The sequence below is a fragment of the Erythrolamprus reginae genome, chromosome 2 (genome assembly GCF_031021105.1).
Source record: "Erythrolamprus reginae isolate rEryReg1 chromosome 2, rEryReg1.hap1, whole genome shotgun sequence".
In the NCBI taxonomy this organism is placed as follows: Eukaryota; Metazoa; Chordata; class Lepidosauria; order Squamata; family Dipsadidae; genus Erythrolamprus; species Erythrolamprus reginae.
Window position 1 is genome coordinate 351338543 of NC_091951.1, and position 23887 is coordinate 351362429.

A 23887-nucleotide genomic window follows, 5' to 3' on the forward strand; every position below is an offset into this window, starting at 1 on the left:
ATGTGCACTCACACAAGATTCAGCTGCTGCACATGCACAACAACCATAATCTTGCACGAGCATCCTCATGCAAGCAAGATTTGGGTGAAAATTGCAGCTTTTTTTTGCTTCTGCCCATCTGCTATGGGGTCCTTGGTGCTCTCTGAACTTGGTGATTTTCTTGCAGATATTTAATGACCCAACTATGGAACATCATCAGTGCTAGAAGGGAGGGGCTTTATGAGAAAGAGGAGGAGGGGGAAGAGGAAGAAGGAGGAGGAGGAAGAAGAAGAGGAGGAGGAGGAGGGGGAGGAGGAGGAGGAAGAGGAAGAAGGAGGAGAAGGAAGAAGAAGAAGAAGAGGAGGAGGAGGAAGAAGAGGAGGAGGAGGAGGAAGAGGAAGAAAAAGAAGAGGAGAAGGAGGAAAAGGAATAGGGGGTGATTCTTATTTATTAATCAAATTTATACAGCACCCATGTCACTGTCTAATATGTGATTGTGAGTGGTTTACCAGTATGAATCAGCACCTTGTCCGTGTGTAGGGTTTTTGAAATGGACAAAACCTGCCATTTAAACTTCTGATTGACGCCTGGTCCTATAAAGTGGTAAAACAAGGTCTGTCTCTCTCTCTCTCTCTTTCTGTCTCCTGCCTGGAGCAGAAATTGCTCATTTCCAATTAGTATAAACTCACATCTACCTCAGGCAGTGAAACCTCCTGCTATTGAAAATTATAAACCTAATGAAACGTGGAGAATAGCCTGCTTTGTTTCCTTCTGTTTTCAAATGATAGCTTTCTTCCTGGGTACTTTTGGAATGAATGAATGAAATGAATGAATGGAGGGAGGGAGGGAGGGAGGGAGGGAGGAAGGAAGGAAGATTCGATTGTGTGTTGTATGATTCGATTGTGTGTTGTTTTTTATATATTGGGGTTTCTTTTTTGGACTTTTTAATCTAAAACTGTAATTTAGATTTTTAAATATTAGATTTGTTGCTATGTACTGTTTTTCACCATTGTTGTGAGCCGCCCCGAGTCTGCGGAGAGGGGCGGCATATAAATTCAATAAATCTAATCTAATCTAAGGAAGGAAGGAAGGTAGGAAGGAAGGAAGGAAGGAAGGAAGGAAGGAAGGAAGGAAGGAAGGAAGGAAAATTAGGAGGGAGAGAAGGAAGGAAAAGAAAAGGAGGAAAAATGGGAGGGATGGAGAGAGAGGGAGGAAAGGGAGGGAGAAATAGGAGTGAGGGAAGGATGGAAAGGAAGAAAAAGTGGAAGGGAAGGAGGAAAAGAAAGAGAAAGGAAGGAGAAATGGGCGTGAGAGAAAGAAGGAAGGAAAGTAAAGAAAAGTGGCAGAGAGAAGGAAGGAGAAGGAGGGAGGGAATGAGGGAGGGAGGGAAGAAGGAAGATAAGAGAGGGAGGAAGATAAAATGAAAGGAAGGAAAAGAGGAGAGAGAGAGAGAGAAAGGAAGAAAAAGAAAACAATTCCCAACTATGAAATCCCAATCCCGCCAAGCATCTGTCTGTTCCTTGTCAGATCCCTTTGGTGACCATTAGCTGATGGGGATTCAGGAATGGAGAGCGACTGATGGAGCTCAGACATTTCCTTCTGTGCAGAATTTAAGGGGGGGAGAGTTGGAAGGACTTTGCTGTAATTCATAGCTTCTTGTAACTCAAACCTTTTCTGACAGGGATAGCGGGGTTGTCTTTGAACAGTGGCTCCACCGCAGCTGTAATTGGACATGAAAAACGATGTTGTGTTTGCGATGCGAGCTTGGGGAGGACCCAGGCAGAAGGCAGTAGGGGGCAACCTCCCAGGCCAACATCTTAGATGTGGTGTACGTACACTCTGGATTAAAGTGAGGGGCGTCATTGTTTTTGTCTCCATGTCCATCTCTCCCTAACTGGGTCCTGATGTTTCTCAGTGACATCTTCTCGCCACTCCATCCCCTCTTGTTTCCAATCAACAAGTATGATCAAGGAAATGGAGCCCCCCGCTTAAGAGGTGACATGGGCAAAGTGTATAAAATCATGCATGGGATAGAAAAGGTGGATGGAGAAAAATTCTCTTCTCTGTCACACAACATTATGATGAGGGACCCCTCCCAAAAGCTCATAAGTAAGAAAGAGAGGACAAATCAAGAGAAATATTTCTTCACCCAGAGGGTCCTTGGTTTATGGAATTCACTTCCAGAAGAGGTCATGGCAGCTGTTAGCCTTGATAGCTTCAAGGCAGAATTAGACAGATTCATGGATGCCAAGTGTATCAGTGGTTATTGAAACAGATGCCCAAGTGCCGCATCTATGTTGGTGGAGGCAGGCAAGGTTCCCTTGGGTCCCATTTGTTGGGGGTCAAGGGAAAGGGAGGGTCTTGCCTTCTCTTTCTGCTCAAGACCCCCAAGGATAATTGGGGGGCCACTGCGGGACACAGAATGCTGGACTCGATGGGCTTTGGCCCGATTCAGCAGGGCTCTTCTTAGGTTCTTAGGTTCTTATGTTAATTGTTCTCTTCCTCTCATTCTTTCCACCTTTCCTGGTGTTGGAATCCTTCTCTAGAGAGCAAGAGCTTTCAATACTTGAAATGCTACATCCAGTTTGGGTTTCCATGATGTAAAAAGGATGTTGGGACTCTATGATATGATATGATTCTGTGATATAAACAGGGATAGGCAGCAGGCAGGACGGGGTGGAACACAGTTCCATCGGCGGAAATGAAGATGTATGTGCAGCTCCAGCTGATCGGCGGCTGTCACTTCCTGGATTATTGGGCTCGGTTTGGCTCTCTTTTTTGCCTGCTGCTGCTGCTGCGTCTGCGCTCCTTGCTTTTTTCCTCTTTCCTCCTTCCTGGCCTCGGACGAGCTTCCCTCTCTCCTGCCCAGTTCCCCTCCAGCCTCACGCGACCACCTCCTCCCTGAGGTGCAAGCAGAAGGTGTGGGTGGAAGTGGTCCTGGCAGCATTGATGCTTCTGGCAGCACCCATTCGCCTAGCTTCCCAGGCTGAGGCGGGGGGGGGGCGACCCAGGAAGGAGAGCGCGGGAAACGCGAAGCAAATTGTCACCCCAGCGAGCGACACTGGTGAGGTTGTAAGTCTTCACTTGAACGATGGTGATCGTTCAAGCCACTCCCACCTGGTCACATGGCTGGCAAGACACTCCTACCCATTCACATGACCATTAAGCCACGCCCACAAAATAAGCCACACCCACAGTGTGGCAGTAAAAAAAATACTGGATATAAATATGAGCCAACCGTGTGCAGCAGCTGCCAAAAAAGCCAACACAGTTCTAGGCTGCATTAACAGAGGGAGAGAATCAAGATCACGTGAAGTGTGAATGCCCTAACCCTGAAAAAGCATCTTTGGGACAAGTGTAGGAAAAAAGTACACATCCCTTGGCTGGTCTGTTGTGTGAATCCAGCCACCTATGGTTTATTTTACAAACCATAGTTAAGAGAACTGTGTTCCACATGGTGTGTGAATGCAATCTCTTCCAGGTGTTCCCGTGTAATAATAAATTCAACCGGCTCCTCTCATTAACCCCCCCCCCAACCTTTAGAAACATCCTATGAAATGCAGCACGATATAAGCCTCTTTAAAATGCATATTTTCTTTCAAATTGTGTCTTCCCATTTCGAAATAATTTCCTGTGTACTTTGATTCTCTCCGCAGAGCGCTCGTTTTAATGCGGATTTGAAAGTATTCAAACTGCTGAGAAATACACTTTCTGGCTTTCCAGGGGAGATATTTATATATATATATATATATATAGTGTGCCAAACCTTCAGACTTAAAACTTTCAAAGGTTGCAATCAAGATGTTGCAGAAATGAAAAGACTGGGTGGGCACGCAAAATTTTAATTCGTCTCCAAAGCACCTTGAGCCAACTCTGAATGAGATACTCTGTTGTTCCACTCCTTCCTTCCTTCCTTCCTTCCTTTCTCTTTCTTTCTTTCTTTTTCTTCCTTCATTCCTTCCTTCCCCTCCCTTCCCCTTCTTTCTTTCTTTCTTTCTTTCTTTCACTTTTTCTTCATTCCTTCCCTCCCTTCCCTTCCCCTTCCTTCCTGTCTTCCTTCCTTCCGTCTTTCTTTCTTTCTTCTTTTGTTCCTTCCCTCCCTTCCCTTCTCCTTCCTCGCTTCCCTCCCTCCCTCCCACCCTCCCTCCCTTTCCTTCCTTCCTTCCTTCTTCATTCCTTTCCTCCCTTTCCCTTCCTTCCATCTTTCTTTCTTTCTTTCTTCTTTTGTTCCTTCCCTCCCTTCCCTCCTTCCCTTCCTCCCTCCCTCCCTCCCTTGGCTGCACTGGCTGCCAATCATTTTCCAGTCACTATTCAAAGTGTTGGTAATGACCTATAAAGCCCTACATGGCATTGGACCAGAATACCTCTGAGACCGTCTTCTGCATCACGAATCCCAGTGACCGATTAGGTCCCACAGAGTTGGCCTTCTCCAGGTCCCGTCGACTAAACAATGTCATCTAGCGGGACCCAGGGGAAGAGCCTTCTCTGTGGCAGCCCCCACCCTCTGGAATCAACTCCCCCCAGAGATTAGAACTGCCCCCACCCTCCTTGCCTTCCGTAAATTACTAAAGACCCACCTATGTTGCCATACATGGGGGAACTGAGATACCCCCCAGGCTTATCAAGTTTATGCATAGTATGATTGTATGGTTCTAATGTTGGTTTTAGAATGTTTTTAATATCAGATTTCCTATACTGTCACTATTTTGTTGTGAGCCGCCCTGAGTCTGCAGAGAGGGGCAGCGTACGTCTAATGAATTAAATATTAGAAACATAGAAACATAGAAACATAGAAGTCTGACGGCAGAAAAAGACCCCATGGTCCATCTAGTCTGCCCTTATACTATTTTCTGTATTTTATCTTAGGATGGATATATGTTTATCCCAGGCATGTTTAAATTCAGTTACTGTGGATTTATCTACCACGTCTGCTGGAAGTTTGTTCCAAGGATCTACTACTCTTTCAGTAAAATAATATTTTCTCATGTTGCTTTTGATCTTTCCCCCAACTAACCTCAGATTGTGTCCCCTTGTTCTTGTGTTCACTTTCCTATTAAAAACACTTCCCTCCTGGACCTTATTTAACCCTTTAATATATTTAAATGTTTCGATCATGTCCCCCCTTTTCCTTCTGTCCTCCAGACCATACAGATTGAGTTCATTAAGTCTTTCCTGATACGTTTTATACTTAAGACCTTCCACCATTCTTGTAGCCCGTCTTTGGACCCGTTCAATTTTGTCAATATCTTTTTGTAGGTGAGGTCTCCTTTTGTATATATTGAATATATATTGATAAGTTACTACGAACAAATTCTACGTATTGAAAACATAATTTCAAACTGCTGTATTGCTACCTTTTTAATGAAGTTTACCACTATGAAAATTGCCTTTTTCTGTGTTTATTTGTTTGTTTGTTTCTTTTTTGCTTTGTCTTTTTTTGTTATATATTTTCTTTTTTTGTTTATAATTAATGAAGATTAATTGTTTAAAAAAATAAACAAAAAAAATTGGAGAAACTTCTCAAACATTGTGTGGTCCTTGGCATTTCCGATCTGGGTAGCTTGCTTGCAAATGTTTTCATGGCACCTGCCAGCTAACACCCAAGCTCAGGACTCTGCCATTGAACCTTGAGCTGGCTTTCATGCGCTCTTCTACCGATTGCAAAGCACTTGTGTTGCTACAGGAAACAAAGTAGAAACTTCTTCTGCAGATGGGAAAGCGATCACTGTGCAGTGCGTATTTGTGTACAGCATTTTCCTAGCCGAGGGCAGGTGAAGCATTTTGGGCAAAAAGAAGGAGAGGAGAGAGATTTTTGAGAGCACAAAGTCACATGGTCTCAAGCTCTGTTGTTGTTTTGTAATATATGAAATTTCTCCCATGCCTGTGATAGTGGCAAATAGCAATAGCATTTAGACTTTAAAAAAAAAAAATCTTTATTAGGTATTTACATTAAAAAAAAAAACCAGTGCAGTACTGCAGACCGCTAAAGCTGACTGCTAGATCTGCAGGTCAGCAGTTCAAATCTCATCACCGGCTCAAAAATTGACTTCTAGTTTGCCTGTTGTGCTGTTTTTCACACTCTGGGACTTTTTTAAAATTTATTTTATTGATTTTGTCATTACACAATGGGTATACACATAGTAAAATACATAATCAAAGTTATAGAGGATATACTCATAGTAAAATATATCTAAGAAAGAATAGAAGAGAAGATATAGGAATAAAATATATCAATTAAAGAATAGAAGAAGAGATATAGGAATAGAAGAAAGGTATAGGAGATATAGGAGAGACAATAGGACAGGGGACAGAAGGTACTCTTGTGCACTTATGCATGCCCCTTACTGACCTCTTAGGAATCTGGAGAGGTCAACCGTGGATAATGTAAGGGTAAAGTGTTGGGGGTTTGGGGATGACACTATGGAGTCCAGTAATGAGTTCCACGCTTCGACAACTCGGTTACTGAAGTCGTATTTTTTACAGTCAAATTTGGAGCGGTTAATATTAAGTTTACATCTGCTGTGTGCTCTTGTGTTGTTGTGGTTGAAGCTGAAGTAGTCACTGGTGGGCAGGACATTGCAGCATATGATCTTAGATCATATGGGCAATACTTAGATCATGTTTAAGGCGTCTTAGTTCTAAGTTTAAATATTTAAATATGTTAAAGGGTTAAATAGGGTTCAGGAGGGAAGTGTTTTTAACAGGAAAGTGAACACAAGAACAAGGGGACACAATCTGAAGTTAGTTGGGGGAAAGATCAAAGGCAACATGAGAAAGTATTATTTTACTGAAAGAGTAGTAGATCCTTGGAACAAACTTCCAGCAGATGTGGTTGGTAAATCCACAGTAACTGAATTTAAACATGCCTGGGATATACATATATCCATTGTAAGATAAAATACAGGAAATAGTAAAAGGGCAGACTAGATGGACCATGGGGTCTTTTTCTGCCGTCAGTCTTCTATGTTTCTATGTTTCTAGTTTTCTAGACCCAGGATTGAAAGTCTATTCTCTTTCGAGTGGAGGAGTAATGGGTAGTGTTGGGCGAACCAAACTTTCAAAGTTCGGGTTCGTACTGAACTTTGCAATGTTCAGCATGCCGAACCCGAACTTTTAAAAAAAGTTTGGTTAAAGTTTGGGTTTGGGTTCGGCATTCAGTCAAACACTGCAAAATGCTGCTGCCCAAGAGGAGAGTGGGGAATCCCATCATGGGATTTCCCACCTCCTTTTGCTTGCGGTGCTGCAAGAAAAAGTAGGTGGGGAATCCCATGATGGGATTCTGGGGGCGGGACTTTGACATCACAGAGACTACTTCCTGGCCGGCCGAAACAGGGTGGAAGGAGTCTCTGACGTCAAAGCCCCGCCCCTGGAATCCCATCATGGGATTCCCCACCTCCTTTTTCCTGCAACGCTGCTGTGGCTCAATTTCCCCATGCCTGATGACATAGGTGGGTCTTCAGTAACTTAAGAAAAGCAAGGAGGATGGGGGCAGTTCTGATCTCTGTGGGGAGTTGATTCCAGAGGGCCGGGGCCACCACAGAGAAGGCTCTTCCCCTGGGTCCCATCAGATGGCATTGCTTAGTCGACAGGACCTGGAGAAGACCAACTCTATGGGACCTAATCGGTTGCTGGGATTCGTATGGCAGAAGGTGGTCCTAGAGATATTCTGGTCCAATGCCATGCAGGGCTTTATAGGGCATTACCAACACTTCGAATTGTGACCGGAACCTGTTCGGCAGCCAGGGCAGGCCACAGAGTGTTGGAGAAACATGGGCAAATCTAGATAGCCCCACAACAGCTCTCGTGGCCGCATTCTGCATGATTTTATAAATACAGTAGTACCCCTAGATATGAGCATAATTCATTCCAGAAGGGAGCTTGTATGTCGAGGCAACTCGTATCTGGAACAAATAACTTTAGTTGTTGTTTTTCCCCTCCGAGATAACCAAAAGCAAGGATTCTTGCGCCCCCTAGTGGATGCTCAGCTCGTATCCAGAATTTGAGCTCGGGACTAGAACAGAAATGTCTCTCCCCTCGTGGCTCATATCTTGAAATACTCGCATGTAGAGCAGCTCGTATCTAGAGGTACTACTGTATATAAAATATATTGTGACCGGAAACTAATCAGCAACCAATGCAGGCCGTGGAGTTATGCTATTGATTCATTCTGTAATTCTGTGTTCTGTAAATCCCTTCTAAATGGCGCCTCTTTTCTCTCTTCTCTCTCTCTTTGCAGATGAACAGGCCGATCCAGGTGAAACCAGCGGACAGCGAAAGCCGAGGAGGTAGATGGATTCTTTCTTTTATAGTCTCGGGCATGGTGGTGTCATTGTTGTTTGTGGGTTCTTCTGTGCTGTGTGTGGAGAGATCCGTTAGTAACGCAATTAGCCTCCACACCCAACTCTCCAGGCAGCTCTTCATTAAACCGCCTTCACGTCGCGTCGCCGTGGTTCACATTCAATTATTATTTGATTATTTGTTTAAGAAAAAGGAGAGAGAGAGACCGATGTTTGCTTAGGAGGCAATCTAGGGATCTTGTTAAGCAACGCACAGACTTTGCAAAAGTTTTACGATTGCCACGTGGATGGGTTGGCCTGCGTTTTCTTTCCTTTTTTTTCTTTACTAAATATATATGTGAAAAATGAAACAGAGATAAATATAAATATAACACAGGGCATATCAGTCCTACATGTTGTATTATGAGAGAAATAGAAGAAAAGGGAGAAGGAAGGAAGAGAGAAGATAGGAAAGATTGAATAGAAAGAGGAAGTTAGGGGAAGGAAAAAAGAAAAGGGAGGTTGAGAAAGAAGTGAGAAAAGGAGAAGACAGGCCGGCTATTTAACCAGCACTTCGATAATACAGTGGTACCTCGACATACGAGTTTAATTCGTGCTAGAGCCGACCTCGTATGTCGATCAATTCGTATCTCGAACCAATGCATTTAGATTTGGCTTTTCGCCCGGAGATAACTGGAAAAAATGGAATTCTTGCGCCACCTAGTGGACGCTCGGCTCGTATCCCGAATTTAAGCTCGTATGTAGAACAGAAATTTTGCTTGCCTCTCTGCTCGTAACTTGGAATACTCGCATGTGGAGCAGCTCGTATCTAGAGGTACTACTGTATATGACTTTTGATTTAAATATGTAGTTGCTGTAAATTTCCCTTGATTTTTATTAGTTCATTGTATAGTGTTAGTTAGATTTTTGTAGATATTGTTGGTGTTTATCTGACGAGCAGGTTCTTGTCCATGCAGTCAATATTTTGGGGATTTGTTGGTAATGTTAGTTGTATGTCTACAGGTTGCGTCGATCAATATCTTTTGTAAGTTATGTGAAAAGTTTGTTTTCATTTCATGGTGTGTTGCCAGTACAGTGGTCCCTCTACTTACGAACTTAATTCTTTCCGTAACCAGGTTCTTAAGTAGAAAAGTTTGTCAGAAGAAGCCATTTTTCCCATAGGAATCAGTGTAAAAGCAAATAATGTGTGCGATTGGGGAAAACACAGGGAGGGTGGAGGCCCAGGAGATTCCTAGAGAGGCCCCACCTTTTCTCGCCCTGTTTCCTCCCAGGAGATTCCTAGAGAGGCCCCATTGAGGCTTCTCTCCACCTTTTCCGGCCCTGTTTCCTCCCAGGAGATTCCTAGAGAGGCCCCATGGAGGCTTTCCCCCCCACCTTTTCCGGCCCCGTTTCCTCTCAGGAGATTCCTAGAGAGATGTCATGGAGGCTTCTCCCCGCCTTTTCTGGCCCTGTTTTCTCTCAGGAGATTCCTAGAGAGGCCCCACAGAGGGTTCTCCCCGCCTTTTCCGTCCCTGTTTCCTCTCAGGAGATTCTTAGAGAGACCCCACGGAGACTTCTCCCTGCCTTTTCTGGCCCTCTTTCCTCTCAGGAGATTCCTAGAGAGACCCCACGGAGACTTCTCCCTGCCTTTTCCGGCCCTCTTTCCTCTCAGGAGATTCCTAGAGAGACCCCACGGAGGCTTCTACCTGCCTTTTCCGGCCCTGTTTCCTCCCAGGAGATTCCTAGAGAGGCCCCACGGAGACTTCTCCCTGCCTTTTCTGGTTACAGTTTTGGAGGCTCAGGTTTGTAAGTGGAAAATGGTTCTTGAGAAGAGGCAAAAAAAATCTTGAATACCTGGTTCTTATCTAGAAAAGTTTGTAAGTAGAGGCATTTGTTGGCAGAGGTACCACTATACATTAAATCATTGGACTGTGTTTTCTAATACTGAACTGTTGACCACCCTGTGGTTTTTTTTAGCCCCTGTTCTTTCATTTGAATGGCTTAAGGGGGGAAACAAAAGTAAGGTTTGATTTTTTTTCCAAAGATGGGCCCCCAAATTCTTTGTAATCATTCGATGCTGCTTTCCATTGGCCCTACCATGTCTTAATCAAGTTGTGTTAAATCACTTCTTGCTTGCAGTCCAGTCACACGTCACACAATGAGATTGTTGTTTGCAATCGGGGTCACGATCTATCAATTTCTTTAAAAAAACCCACATGTTGCAAAACGGCATCTATTTTATTACTAAGATTTGCGTGTGGGGTGGAGTGGGGTGGTGACCTAGTGGTAGAGCTCTGGCCTCAGAAACCGGAGGCTGTGAGTTCAGTCCTATGTAGAAGCAGATAGTTTTCTCTCTCTCTCTGGCTATAATGAGAATGTATCTTCTGAATAAAACTCCTCATTGGCGACAGGAGCAGCATCAGGCCAGTAAACACTTTCCTAGCTCCATTCAATTGCCCAGCCTCCGATCCCACAAGGGATCTTTAAAGGGAAATAATGAATTGTCTGTGGGGGGGTCATGAACATGATTGATATGTTTCCAAATGTAAAATAATGCACTTGGGGAAAAGGAATCCTCAATCTGAGTATTGTATTGGCAGTTCTGTGTTGGCAAATACTTCAAAAGAAAAGGATTTAGGGGTAGTGATTTCTGACAGTCTCAAAATGGGTGAACAGTGCAGTCAGGCGGTAGGGAAAGCAAGTAGGATGCTTGGCTGCATAGCTAGAGGTATAACAAGCAGGAAGAGGGAGATTGTGATCCCCTTATATAGAATGCTGGTGAGACCACATTTGGAATACTGTGTTCAGTTCTGGAGACCTCACCTACAAAAAGATATTGACAAAATTGAACGGGTCCAAAGACGGGCTACAAGAATGGTGGAAGGTCTTAAGCATAAAATGTATCAGGAAAGACTTCATGGACTCAATCTGTATAGTCTGGAGGACAGAAGGAAAAGGGGGGACATGATCGAAACATTTAAATATGTCAAAGGGTTAAATAAGGTTCAGGAGGGAAGTGTTTTTAATAGGAAAGTGAACACAAGAACAAGGGGACACAATCTGAAGTTAGTTGGGGGAAAGATCAAAAGCAACATGAGAAAATATTATTTTACTGAAAGAGTAGTAGATCCTTGGAACAAACTTCCAGCAGACGTGGTTGGTAAATCCACAGTAACTGAATTTAAACATGCCTGGGATAAACATATATCCATTGTAAGATTAAAATACAGGAAATAGTATAAGGGCAGACTAGATGGACCATGAGGTCTTTTTCTGCCATCAGACTTCTATGTTTCTATGTTTCTATGATAGAAGGCTTCACAGATTTGTTGCTTGGAATATCTGGGGGTAGGGAGGAGGCACTAGATATTTTGATGGACCAGTTTTTGTTCTTTCACTAATCTTTCAGATATTTTGCACGATACCAGTTCATTGAATGTGTGTTGTTGCGGCTGGTTGTGTTATCTTCCATGTCAGAACTGGGAGATGCTAGCAGGCAGCCCAGATTTTAGGGTGTCTACACGGAGAGTCAAAAAATCTTGGGATGAGGGACTTGAATTGCACAGAGAGAGTGGACATATGGAACAGTTTTGACCCACCCAGTGGAAGGTGCCTGACAAGATTCCCAAATAGGGCTTAAGGAAAATAGGTTTTGAACTGTTGCAATTTTGGTAGAATACAGGTGTAATGCTGATTTCATCTTGGGGGGATTTAGGGATTGCTCAACTCTCACCAACCATGGTGGGCAAATATTAGGGATGTATGAATTAGACAGTTGGTCTATGAATTAGCCAATTGGTGAGTGAGTGAGAGAGAGAGAGAAAAGAAAGAAAGAAAGAAAGAAAGAAAGAGGGGGGGAGGGAAGAAAGAAAGAAACAAAGAAAGAGGGAGGGAGGGAAGAAAGAAAGAAAGAAGGAGGGAGGGAAGAAAGAAAGAAAGAAAGAAAGAAAGAAAGAAAGTCAGATACAGAGTTTTGGATTAAAACCCAGGGTGAACTGGATTCAATCCAAAAAACGTGATTGAAGAAAGAAAGAAAGAAAGAAGGAGGGAGGGAGGGAAGAAAGAAAGAAAGAAAGAAAGAAAGAAGGAGGGAGGGAGGGAAGAAAGAAAGAAAGAAAGAAAGAAAGAAAGTCAGATACAGAGTTTTGGATTAAAGCCCAGGGTGAACTGGATTCAATCCAAAAAACGTGATTGAAGAAAGAAAGAAGGAAGGAGGGAGGGAGGGAAGAAAGAAAGAAAGAAAGAAAGAAGGAGGGAGGGAGCGAAGAAAGAAAGAAAGAAAGAAAGTCAGATACAGAGTTTTGTATTAAAGCCCAGGGTGAACTGGATTCAATCCAAAAAACTTGATTGAAGAAAGAAAGAAAGAAAGAAGGAAGGAAGGAAGGAAGGAAGAGGAAGCGAGAGCGCGCACAAAGTGGAAGAGAGCAAAAGAGAGACAGAGTGGGAAAAAGAGATAGAGGGAAAGACAGAGAGAAAGAGAGAGAAGAGAGAAAGAAAAAGGAAGGAAGGAAGGAAGGAAGGAAGGAAGTAACACACACCTGTGACAACATGCTTGTCAACTCAATACAGATGGCTGATCCAATTTAGAAAAACAGTTCAGTTTTGAGATTTAAGAACCGTGTCAATATGTCTCCATCGTCACTTGTACTGCCCCCCTTGGTCTGGCCGTGTCAGCTATTATGAGTTTATACTTTGCATCTTGCCTTTTTCCAATGTTGGAAATATTTTCTCCCACCTTCTGACCATCGCTAACCCACTAGCCAAAGTGCCTTGATTTGACCTGGGTGGGAAGAGAGAAAAGGCAGAATGACATGTCAAAGGCCAGGTCTCACCACACAATAACCTAAGCCCAATATGGGCTAAGCGTATTCATGTCTGGAAATAATGTGGATTAAGCCGCCCCAGGTCACCTTGTCATGATATGGACAACAAGCAGATTTAACAAATACATTTAATTAATTAATGAACTGCCAGGACCGGAACAAGGTATTGGTTGACCAGGAAATGACCTCCAAGGATTAATTTTTTCCAAAACAAAATCATGCATGAGGTTAAACAAACTGTAGTTTTTTGTGGGAACATCTAAATTGGATTGATAAACTTGCTTATACTTTGCTATTTGTATGTACTTGAGAGCTTCTGCACTGGAGACAAATTGCTTGTGTGTCCAATCAGCTTGGCCACACAATGGAATGGAATGGAGAATAGAGTATAGTAGAGTAGGGTAGGGTAAGGTAGAGTAGGAACAGAGTAGAGTAGAGTAGAGTAGAGTAAGGTAGAGTAGGAACAGAGTAGACTAGAGTAGGGTAGGGTAAGGTAGAGTATGAACAGAGTAGAGTAGGGTAAAGTAGAGTAGAGTAGGAACAGAATAGAGAAGAGTAGAGTAGGGTAAGGTAGAGTAGGAACAGAGTAGAGTAGAGTAAGGTAGAGTAGGAACAGAGTAGAGTAGGGTAGGGTAAGGTAGAGTAGGAACAGAGTAGAGTAGGGTAAGGTAGAGTAGAGTAGGAACAGAATAGAGAAGAGTAGAGTAGGGTAAGGTAGAGTAGGAACAGAGTATAGTAGAGTAAGGTAGAGTAGGAACAGAGTAGAGTAGAGTAGGGTAGGGTAAGGTAGAGTAGGAACAGAGTAGAGTAAAGTAGGGTAAGGTAGAGTAGGAACAGAGTAGAGTAGGGTAGGGTAAGGTAGAGTAGGAACAGAGTAGAGTAGGGTAAGGTAGAGTAGAGTAGGAACAGAATAGAGAAGAGTAGAGTAGGGTAAGGTAGAGTAGGAACAGAGTATAGTAGAGTAAGGTAGAGTAGGAACAGAGTAGAGTAGAGTAGAGTAGGGTAGGGTAAGGTAGAGTAGGAACAGAGTAGAGTAAAGTAGGGTAAGGTAGAGTAGGAACAGAGTAGAGTTGAGTAGGGTAGGGTAGGGTAAGGAAGAGAAGAGTAGTTTAGAGTAGAGTAGAGTAGAGTAGAGTAGAGTAGAATAGAATAGAATAGAATAGAATAGAATAGAATAGAATAGAATAGAATATATGGAATGAAATAGAATAGAAAATATGCAATAGAATAAAATAGAATGGAAAATATGGAATAGAATAGCAATAGAACTTAGAGTTATATACCACTTCACAGTGTGTTTTGCATCCCTCTCTAAGTGATTTGCAGAGCCAGCCTCTTGCCCCCAGCAATCTGGATCCTCGCTTTATCCACTGGGAAGGATGGGTGGCTTGACCCTGGTGAGTTTCGAACTGCCAAATTACAGGCAGCCAGCAGGCGGCAGAAGTAACCTACAATACTGCATTTTAACCACTGTGCCACCTCAACTAGGATATGGAGTGGAGTGGAGTAGGGTAGCATAGGGTAGCGTAGTGTAGGGTATGATAGAGTAGGGTATGGTAGGATAGAATATAGATCCAACAATGTGCAGCAGCGGCCAAAAAAGCCAACACAATCCTAAACTGCATCCACAGGGGGATACACTCCAAGACCAGGGAAGTATTAATACCACTCTACTACGCCCTGGTCAGACCACATCTGGAGTACTGCATCCAGTTCTCGTCACCACACTTCAAAAGAGACATCGAAACTCTGGAGAAGGTGCAGAAAAGAGCAACCAAAATGATTAGGGGACTTGAAACCAAGACTTACGAAGGCAGATTGCGGGAACTGGGCATGGATAGCCTAGAGAAAAGGAGGGCCAGAGCGGACATGATAGCAGTCTACAGGTATATGAGGGGTTGCCACAGAGAGGAGGGGGCCACTCTATTCTCCAGAGCACCAGAGAGCCGGACAAGGAACAACGGCTGGAAGCTGACTAAGGAGAGATTCAACCTAGAAGTAAGGAAGAACTTCCTGACAGTCAGAACGATCAACCAGTGGAACAACCTGTCTGCAGAGGTTGTGAACTCCCCAACTCTGGACACTTTCAAGAGGAGATTGGACTGCCATTTGGCTGGGGTGCTTTAGGATTCCTGTTCAGGCAGGGGGTTGGACTTGATGACCTGCATGATCCCTTTCAACTCTAACAATAGATAGATAGATGGATAGATAGATAGATAGATAGATAGATAGATAGATAGATAGATAGATAGATAGATAGATAGATAGATAAATATCATTCACTCTTCCTTCCTTCCTTTTCATCCTTCCTCCCTCTCTCTCTCTTTTTCTCTCTCCCTTCCTTCCTTCCTTCCTTCCCTCCTCCCTCCCTCCATCCCTGTTGTTTTTCTCCTGTGGAACCTGCTCCTTCAAGGGGAAAAAACACACACTCAGTTTCACTCTTTCCAGTGTTAAAAAAGAAGAAGAAGGCATAACTGGCTTTTTCCAACTCAATTAATGTTAATAGCACATTTAACATGCATTTGTCTTTGGTAGGTGTATATCATCCGTACACACATAGCGTTTATAGAATAGTATAAATAGTATAACAAGACAGGTTCTCTGCTTTAATGAACGTAGAATCTAAATTTAAGGGAGGAGAGCTGTGGAGAAACCTTACATCCTTCGCTCCCTTAACCAAAAAGAATCCATTGCAAAGACACCCAAATGAACAGGAGGACTGTGTGTTAGCATTTCTCCACATGCAGGATAATTGATGGTGGGTTTTTTTTTTTTTACAGACTTGGAGATTACTTTTCTTTTTAAAGAAAATTTGGTTTGTATGTTCCAAGAAGGCCAGGAACTGCCTAAAATTAAACTTTTGCAGCAAGAGAAGTAGATGGAATATATTTGATTAGCTCCATCAGAGTATTTATATCTTAGTCGATACCTTATCAGCGCCGTAAATCCCCAGAAGCTACAAGCTGGTTTAAGCAAGTTAAATCGTACATTTTGTGGGGGAAGGGGGAAATATGACAGGAATATGATTGTGTGATCCTTTCTAAACCAGGAAGCCTTGGGCTGGTATGCTCCAAGTCAGTTTCCTAAGAGAAATAGCCAATTCAGGTGTTATGTGTGATCTGCAACCAACTCTGGTAATGATAGATTCCGGAGAGGGTGAGCCAGGCCTATCTTGGTACCCTGGGCCAGGGGTTTTGCCAGCTAATGCAGAGAGTGAGAGTGAGGGAGAAATAGACCTGGATGAACCTGAAGGACCACCAGAGGTGGTAGAGATGCCAATGACAGTAGATATCAGAGCTGCACTTTCGGAAGCTAGCCAGCCCAAGCAGCAAACCAGCCCAACAAGCTAACCAACCCAACCCAACCAGCCAGCCACAGAGCAGTAGATATGGAGTTGAAGTTTTTAATGAAACACAGCAGCAGTAGGAAGTCTTGGAAAAATATATTTACTTATTATTTACACTAACTGTATTCTACTTTACTATACTGTACATACATCCCACTAGTATCTCACTAGTATCTCCCTACAACTATCTCAGTTACGATAACTCACAGGAACCAACAGATCAATACAGCAACTTCAGAGCACACTTCACACGGAGCAGGATCAGATATCAGATATCAGAGAGAGAGTGAGAACAAACAGCAGAGAGGAGAGAGCTCTTGCATATTTAAATACTTTTCACCTGATGAGGTTGCTGCATGCTTAATTGCCTCAGCATTCTCTACGTAGGCCTTCCTTCTGCATTGAGACATTACCTCGGGATATTCTTAATCCTGATAGTAGAGTCTGACTTGGAGGAGGAGGAGGAAGACCATGAGCCTTTGTTAGATGCCTGTTTTAGAAGACTAAGAAAAAGACAAGAATACTTGTATGGAAAAAGGAAGTAGTCCATAGTTTGTTAACTCTAGGGAATTGTTGACCACTCCCCACAGGTATTGACCACTCCCCATAAGGGTGGCTGATGGGAAATTCGGGGTGGAGCTTCAACATTTTGTAATGGACTCAGTTGATGTTTGGGAGTTTCAGCCATGTTATGCTAGCCCAAGGGTAAGCAAAGTTGGGTCTTCTATGACGTGTGGATTTCAACTTCAAACACCATGCAGCGGATAGGGTTCCGCCTCCATTAGGTATTTGTGAAGTCACTAAAAATTACTCTCTGGTGATGAGAAAAATGAAAGCAATGTTATTCAACCTTAGCAGTTTGAAAAAGGGTGGACTTCAAGTCCCAGAATTCTCCAGCCAGCATGCTTTAAAATGGGTGGACACAAAACCTAACAAATATAACCAAAATTTAGTTGTCAAAATACATACGCCTGCTACTTTGCAGGTACTACCCCCCTCCCTTACCCCATCCAAAACTTCTATTATCTTACCTATCTCTTAATACATATATCAAAGCACTACTATATCCTTAAATTAACATATTTAATAGATATGAGATTATGTATTTACGAATATTGAATACAATATAAATATCTATAGATAAATGTTTGAAATGGATATATAACAATCTATATATGTTATTCTGTAAAAAGATTCCTTGTTTTTGCACCCCTCCTATTCTTTTTGTATTCCCATTCCCCTTCCCCATTCTTAATAAATTAATAAAGTATATTTTTAAATTCAAAAAAAATAATGGATGGACTTCTAATCCCAGATTTCCCCATCAAGCATGTTTTAAGCTAAATGGACTTCAATTCCCAGAATTCCTCAGCCAACATGCTTTAAAATGTGTGGACCTCAACTCCCAGAATTCCCCAGCCAATCACGGACTGGCTGGGGAATTCTGGGTCTTGGAGTCCACTCCTCTTCAAGTTGCCAAGTTGAGAAAGGCTGGGTTGCACAATAGATCTACGCACACATACAGGAGTTGTTTGTCGATAGGTTTACCTTGTGCATAAATAATATATTTACGGTCTCGTCGCCCCAATTAATTTGGAAAGGCGTTGAGTCAACTCCACGGTTTGAGTGCATTAGGATAATGGCTCCTTTATGAGGAGGCAGGGGCGTCTCCTTCTGTGATTACCCAAGGCTACTGTAACCCTCTGCCCGTATTGTGGTTTATGGCACATCAACCCCAAATGCGCTCCCTTTATTGAAAGCCATGCGCCGCCTTCTCTTCCAATAGGGCAGAATCTGTGCAATCCAGATGGATGCCTTGAAGCCTACGAGGGGAACTTTTTGCCAAACAGTTGGGAGCACAAATGTTTTATTTATGATGGTGATGATGATTGATATGAGGATAAGTAGGCCTGCAATTATGGGCTTTGGCAATTAGAAGGCAGCCACAGATGCTAGAAATGTCCTAGTTTTATATTAAAAACAAAAAATGGTGGAGAGGGGGAGGGGAGGAGAAAAGAGGAGAGGAGTGGAAAAGAGAGGAGAGGATGGAAAAGAGAGGAGAGGAAAGGATGGAAAAGAGAGGAGAGGAGAGGAGAGAGTGGAAAAGAGAGGAGAGGAGAGGATGGAAAAGAGAGGAGAGGATGGAAAAGAGAGGAGAGGAGAGGATGAAAAAGAGAGGAGAGGAGAGGAGAGAGTGGAAAAGAGAGGAGAGGAGAGAGTGGAAAAGAGAGGAGAGGATGGAAAAGAGAGGAGAGGAGAGGATGGAAAAGAGAGGAGAGGATGGAAAAGAGAGGAGAGGAGAGAGTGGAAAAGAGAGGAGAGGATGGAAAAGAGAGGAGAGGAGAGGATGGAAAAGAGAGGAGAGGATGGAAAAGAGAGGAGAGGAGAGAGTGGAAAAGAGAGGAGAGGATGGAAAAGAGAGGAGAGGAGAGGATGGAAAAGAGAGGAGAGGATGGAAAAGAGAGGGGAGGAGAGAGTGGAAAAGAGAGGAGAGGATGGAAAAGAGAGGAGAGGAGAGGATGGAAAAGAGAGGAGAGGAGAGGAGAGAGTGGAAAAGAGAGGAGAGGAGAGAGTGGAAAAGAGAGGAGAGGAGAGAGTGGAAAAGAGAGGAGAGGAGAGAGTGGAAAAGAGAGGAGAGGAGAGGATGGAAAAGAGAGGAGAGGAGAGGAGAGAGTGGAAAAGAGAGGAGAGGATGGAAAAGAGAGGAGAGGAGAGGATGGAAAAGAGAGGAGAGGAGAGGAGAGAGTGGAAAAGAGAGGAGAGGAGAGAGTGGAAAAGAGAGGAGAGGAGAGAGTGGAAAAGAGAGGAGAGGAGAGAGTGGAAAAGAGAGGAGAGGAGAGGAGAGAGTGGAAAAGAGAGGAGAGGAGAGGAGAGAGTGGAAAAGAGAGGAGAGGAGAGGATGGAAAAGAGAGGAGAGGAGAGGATGGAAAAGAGAGGAGAGGAGAGAGTGGAAAAGAGAGGAGAGGAGAGAGTGGAAAAGAGAGGAGAGGAGAGGAGAGAGTGGAAAAGAGAGGAGAGGAGAGAGTGGAAAAGAGAGGAGAGGAGAGAGTGGAAAAGAGAGGAGAGGAGAGAGTGGAAAAGAGAGGAGAGGAGAGAGTGGAAAAGAGAGGAGAGGAGAGAGTGGAAAAGAGAGGAGAGGAGAGGATGGAAAAGAGAGGAGAGGAGAGAGTGGAAAAGAGAAGAGAGGAGAGAGTGGAAAAGAGAGGAGAGGATGGAAAAGAGAGGAGAGGAGAGGATGGAAAAGAGAGGAGAGGATGGAAAAGAGAGGAGAGGAGAGGATGGAAAAGAGAGGAGAGGAGAGAGTGGAAAAGAGAGGAGAGGATGGAAAAGAGAGGAGAGGAGAGAGTGGAAAAGAGAGGAGAGGAGAGAGTGGAAAAGAGAGGAGAGGAGAGAGTGGAAAAGAGAGGAGAGGAGAGAGTGGAAAAGAGAGGGAGAGGAGAGGAGAGAGTGGAAAAGAGAGGAGAGGAGAGAGTGGAAAAGAGAGGAGAGGAGAGGATGGAAAAGAGAGGAGAGGAGAGAGTGGAAAAGAGAGGAGAGGAGAGAGTGGAAAAGAGAGGAGAGGAGAGGAGAGAGTGGAAAAGAGAGGAGAGGAGAGGAGAGAGTGGAAAAGAGAGGAGAGGAGAGGATGGAAAGAGAGGAGAGGATGGAAAAGAGTGGAGTGGTGGTGGGTTTTGAGTGGTGTGTTTGGGGGTTAAGAGAGAGAGGAGAGGATGGGAAATGAGGGGAGAGGAGAGGTGAGGTGGTGGTGGGGTGTGGTGGAGAGAGTGGTGGAGAAGAGGGGAAGTGAGGGAAGAAGAGAGATAACTTAGCAAAGTTGTTCATCAAACACATGGTGAAACACATGATTACAAGGATCAAGGAAATGGAGCCCCTCCCTTATGAAACCAGGTTGCAACACCTTGGTCTCTTCAGCCTTGAAAGATGACGGCATTTAAGGGGTGATTTGATCGCAGTGTACAAAATCATGCATGGGATAGAAAAGGTGGATAGGGAAAATTATTTTCTCTATCACACAATACTACACAATACTCATAGGTAAGAAAGTGAGGACAAATCAAGGGAAATATTTCTTCACCCAGAGGGTTCTTGGTTGATGGGATTCCCTTCCAGAAGAGGTCGTGACAGCTGTCAGCCTGGAGAGCTTCAAGGCAGGATTAGACAGATTCATGGATGCCAAGTGTATCATAGGTGGTTATTGAAACAGATGTCCATGTGCTGCCTCTATGCTGGTTGAGGCAGGCAGGATTCCCTTGGGTCCCATTTGTTGGGGGTCCAGGGAAAGGGAGGGTCTTGCCTTCTCTTTCTGCTCAAGATCCCTATGGACAATTGGTGGGCCACTGTGTAATGATATTATCAATGGTCATTTTTGGCCAGAGAGGACTTGGAGAAACATATCTGTCTTCCTCTTCCAAAAACATCTCCAAAATGTCATTTCTGGCTGACGTTTCTGAGCCGCTCGTCAAGGTGTTGACAGGCAGATCAGAGGAGCTCTTCATGGCGCACGAGGGGCACCAGTGATTATACTGGAGCGTCAGACAGGTGAGGCTCCTAATCCTGACCTCCACGTGTTAGCTAGTGTAATGGGAAGGTGTCAGAGGCACCGTGACAGCCCGGCTATATCTCTGAAACGCAGCCGGTGTGCTCAGCACAAAAAGCAGAGCTGCCTGTCTGGTCACAAAAGGATCAACATCAGCTCAGCCCGAGTTAAATCCGGCAAACAAACACCAAGTTGGAGACATTTAAAGCTCCTTTGAAGCCCTGGGCTTGGCCTTGGCTCTGTTCTTGACGCAAAAGCATTGGATGCCTTCGCAAAGCTGAAAATGCTCTTCTTTGCCTTCCCGCAAAAGAGAGAGATTGAGAGAGGGGAAAGATGAAAGAGACAGAGGGAGGGAGGGAGGGAAGGAAGGAAGGAAGAAAGAAAGAAGGGGAAGAAAGAGAGAGCACACAAAGTGGGAGAGAGCAAAAAAGAGACAGAGAAGGGAAAAGAGATAGGGGGAAAAGAGAGATAAAGAAAGACAGAGAGAAAGACAGAGAGAGAGAGAGAGGAAGGAGGGAAGCAAGGAATGAAGGAAGGAACGAAGGAAGGAAGGAAGGGTGAAAGGGAAGGGGAGGGGAGGAGGAAAAAATGGAAAGGAAGGAAAGAAAGGAAAAAAGGAAAGAAGTGAAGGGAGGGGGAGGGGAGAAGAAGAGAGGAGAAGGAAAGAGGAAAGGAAGGGAGGGAAGAGGAAGAGGAAAGGAAGAGAAAGGGGAAGGGAGCGGAGGGAGGGGGAGAGAAAGAAAGAAAGGAAGGGAGGAAGGATGGAGGGAGGGAAGGAATAAAGGTAGGTAGGAAAGAAAGAAAGAAAGAAGTGGGAAAGGGAGGAAAGGAGAGTAGGAGGAAGAGGAATAGAAAAGGAAGGAGGAAAGGAAGAGGAATGGAAGGAAGTGAGGAGGGAAATAGAAGGGGGGAAAGGATAAAGGAAGGGAGGGCGGGAGAAAGAAGAGGAAGAGAAAGGAAAAAAGGAAGGAAGAAAGGAAGGAACGGAAAGGAAAGGAAGAGGGAAGAAGCATAAAGGAACGGAAAGGAACAAGAAGCTGGACCTCATGACCCCTTTTCCCAAATCTAGACTCCCATTCTTTCCATCCTGTGTCCCTTTGAAATGATTCATTAGGCCTTCCATTTTCCGTCTTGGTTCTACCCATCCAGGCACCAAACCCAGAAAGAGACGCTGCTTTTAAGGGCAGCCAAGAAATAGCTGAAACGACTCCGAGGTGCATGGTTTGGGGTTGGAGGCTGAAAACTTTGGAGCTGACAATCCCGTGGTGGGCTTGAGCAAAAAACGACGTGCGCGGCTGCTTGCATTCTAATGCCGCCTCTTAATTAATTCCGCCGCCAGAGATAAGAATCCAAAGACGGTTTGGAAATCTGAAGGGGTCAGCGGTGTAGACATCCTGGGAGAGACCTTTCCAAATACGGAACCCCTCCCAAAAGGAGCTGCCTCCAACGCTCAGCATCTCATTAGTCTCGAAGGCCGAGCACAGAGCGAGGGCTTCTTTTTTGCACGATAACGTTAGCGAGTGGAGGTAAAGGTGGTGTTTAAAACAGAATATGGCTTTTCTAAGGGGTTAGGCAGGAGTCTGCTTTTGTTCTTGGGAAAAAAAGTCCAGAAATATCTTACTGTCTGAGTCTCTGTGTCTCTCTTTCTCTCTGTCTCTTGCTCTTGCTCTGTTTTTCTCTCTCTGACTCTCTTTCCCTCACTCCTCTTGCTTTCTCTCTTTCTCTCTGTCTTGATGTCTCTTTCTCTTTCTCCCTCTCTGTCTCTTTCTCTTTCTTTCTGTCTCTGTCTCATTCTCTTTGTCTTGCTTTCTTTTTCTCTCTCTATGTATCTTTGTCTCTCTTTCTCTCACTGTCTCTTTCTCTTGCTCTCTCTTTCTCTGTGTCTTGCTGTCCCTTTCTCTTTCTCCCTCTCTTTATCTTTCTCTCCGTCTCTTTCTCTCTCTTTCTTTTTGTCTCTTTCTCTCTGTGTCTCTTGCTCTCTCTATTTCTCTCTGTCTCTCTCTATCTATCTATCTTTGTCTCTTTGTCTCTTTCTCGCTCTCTTTCTCTCTTTTTCTTTGTCTCTCTCTCTCTCTTTCTCTCTCTCTCTCTCTCTATCTATCTATCTTTGTCTCTTTCTCTCTCTCTCTTTCTCTCTCTCTTTCTCTCTTTCTCTCTCTCTATCTCTATCTCTCTTTCTCTGTCTCTCTCTCTCTTTCTCTCTGTCTCTATCTATCTATCTATCTATCTTTGTCTCTTTCTCTCTTTGTCTCTTTCTCTCTCTCTTTCTCTCTTTTTCTTTGTCTGTCTCTATCTCTCTTTCTCTGTCTCTATCTCTTTTTCTCTCTCTCTCTTTCTCTCTTTTTCTTTCTCTGTCTGTCTATCTCTCTTTCTCTTTCTCTATTTCTTTCTCTCTCCCTCTCTTTCTCTCTCCCCCTCTCCTAGCTGGGGAGCAGCCATATGGAAATAACTCTTAAAAGTGTGTCACGGATGCACGCTGTAGCCCCTGGTTAGATTTGGCATATGGAAGAGACATTTGCGAAGGCTTCATTCATCAAGCGAGGCTCCTGGAGAGAAGAGGGTCCCGGATTACGTCAGGGAAGCTGGGTTTTGATGCAAGAGGGCGGAGGGAAAGAAGGAAGGAGGGAGGGAAGAGAAAGTGCAGGAGAAAAAGTGGGCTGGTGGATGGATGGATGGATGGATGGGAAAGAAGGAGGGGCGAAGGAAGATGAGAGAGGGAGGGGAAATGGAGGAAGGAAGGAAGGAAGGAAGTGCAGTTTCTGCACTTGTTGCCCAAAGGGTTAGCCATCCCTGATATAGGTTTTCCTGCCAAGCAGGGGGTTTGACTAGAAGACCTTCAAGGTCCCTTTGAACTCTTATATGCTAGTCTAAAAATATATATTTTAAAAAATGAGTGGCCCACATTTTGCAGTACATTCTCATGGGA

General features: G+C 44.0%; 1 protein-coding gene across 1 annotated transcript in view; it reads left to right on the forward strand.

Annotated features, from left to right (window-relative positions):
- The window catches only part of CELF4 (CUGBP Elav-like family member 4), a 794292-nt gene that overhangs the window by 454702 nt on the left and 315703 nt on the right, over nt 1-23887 (forward strand). The window contains exon 3 of the mRNA XM_070743645.1: nt 8216-8264. Within this exon, the coding sequence (XP_070599746.1) occupies nt 8216-8264 (49 nt within the window). The remainder of the gene's footprint in view (nt 1-8215; nt 8265-23887) is intronic.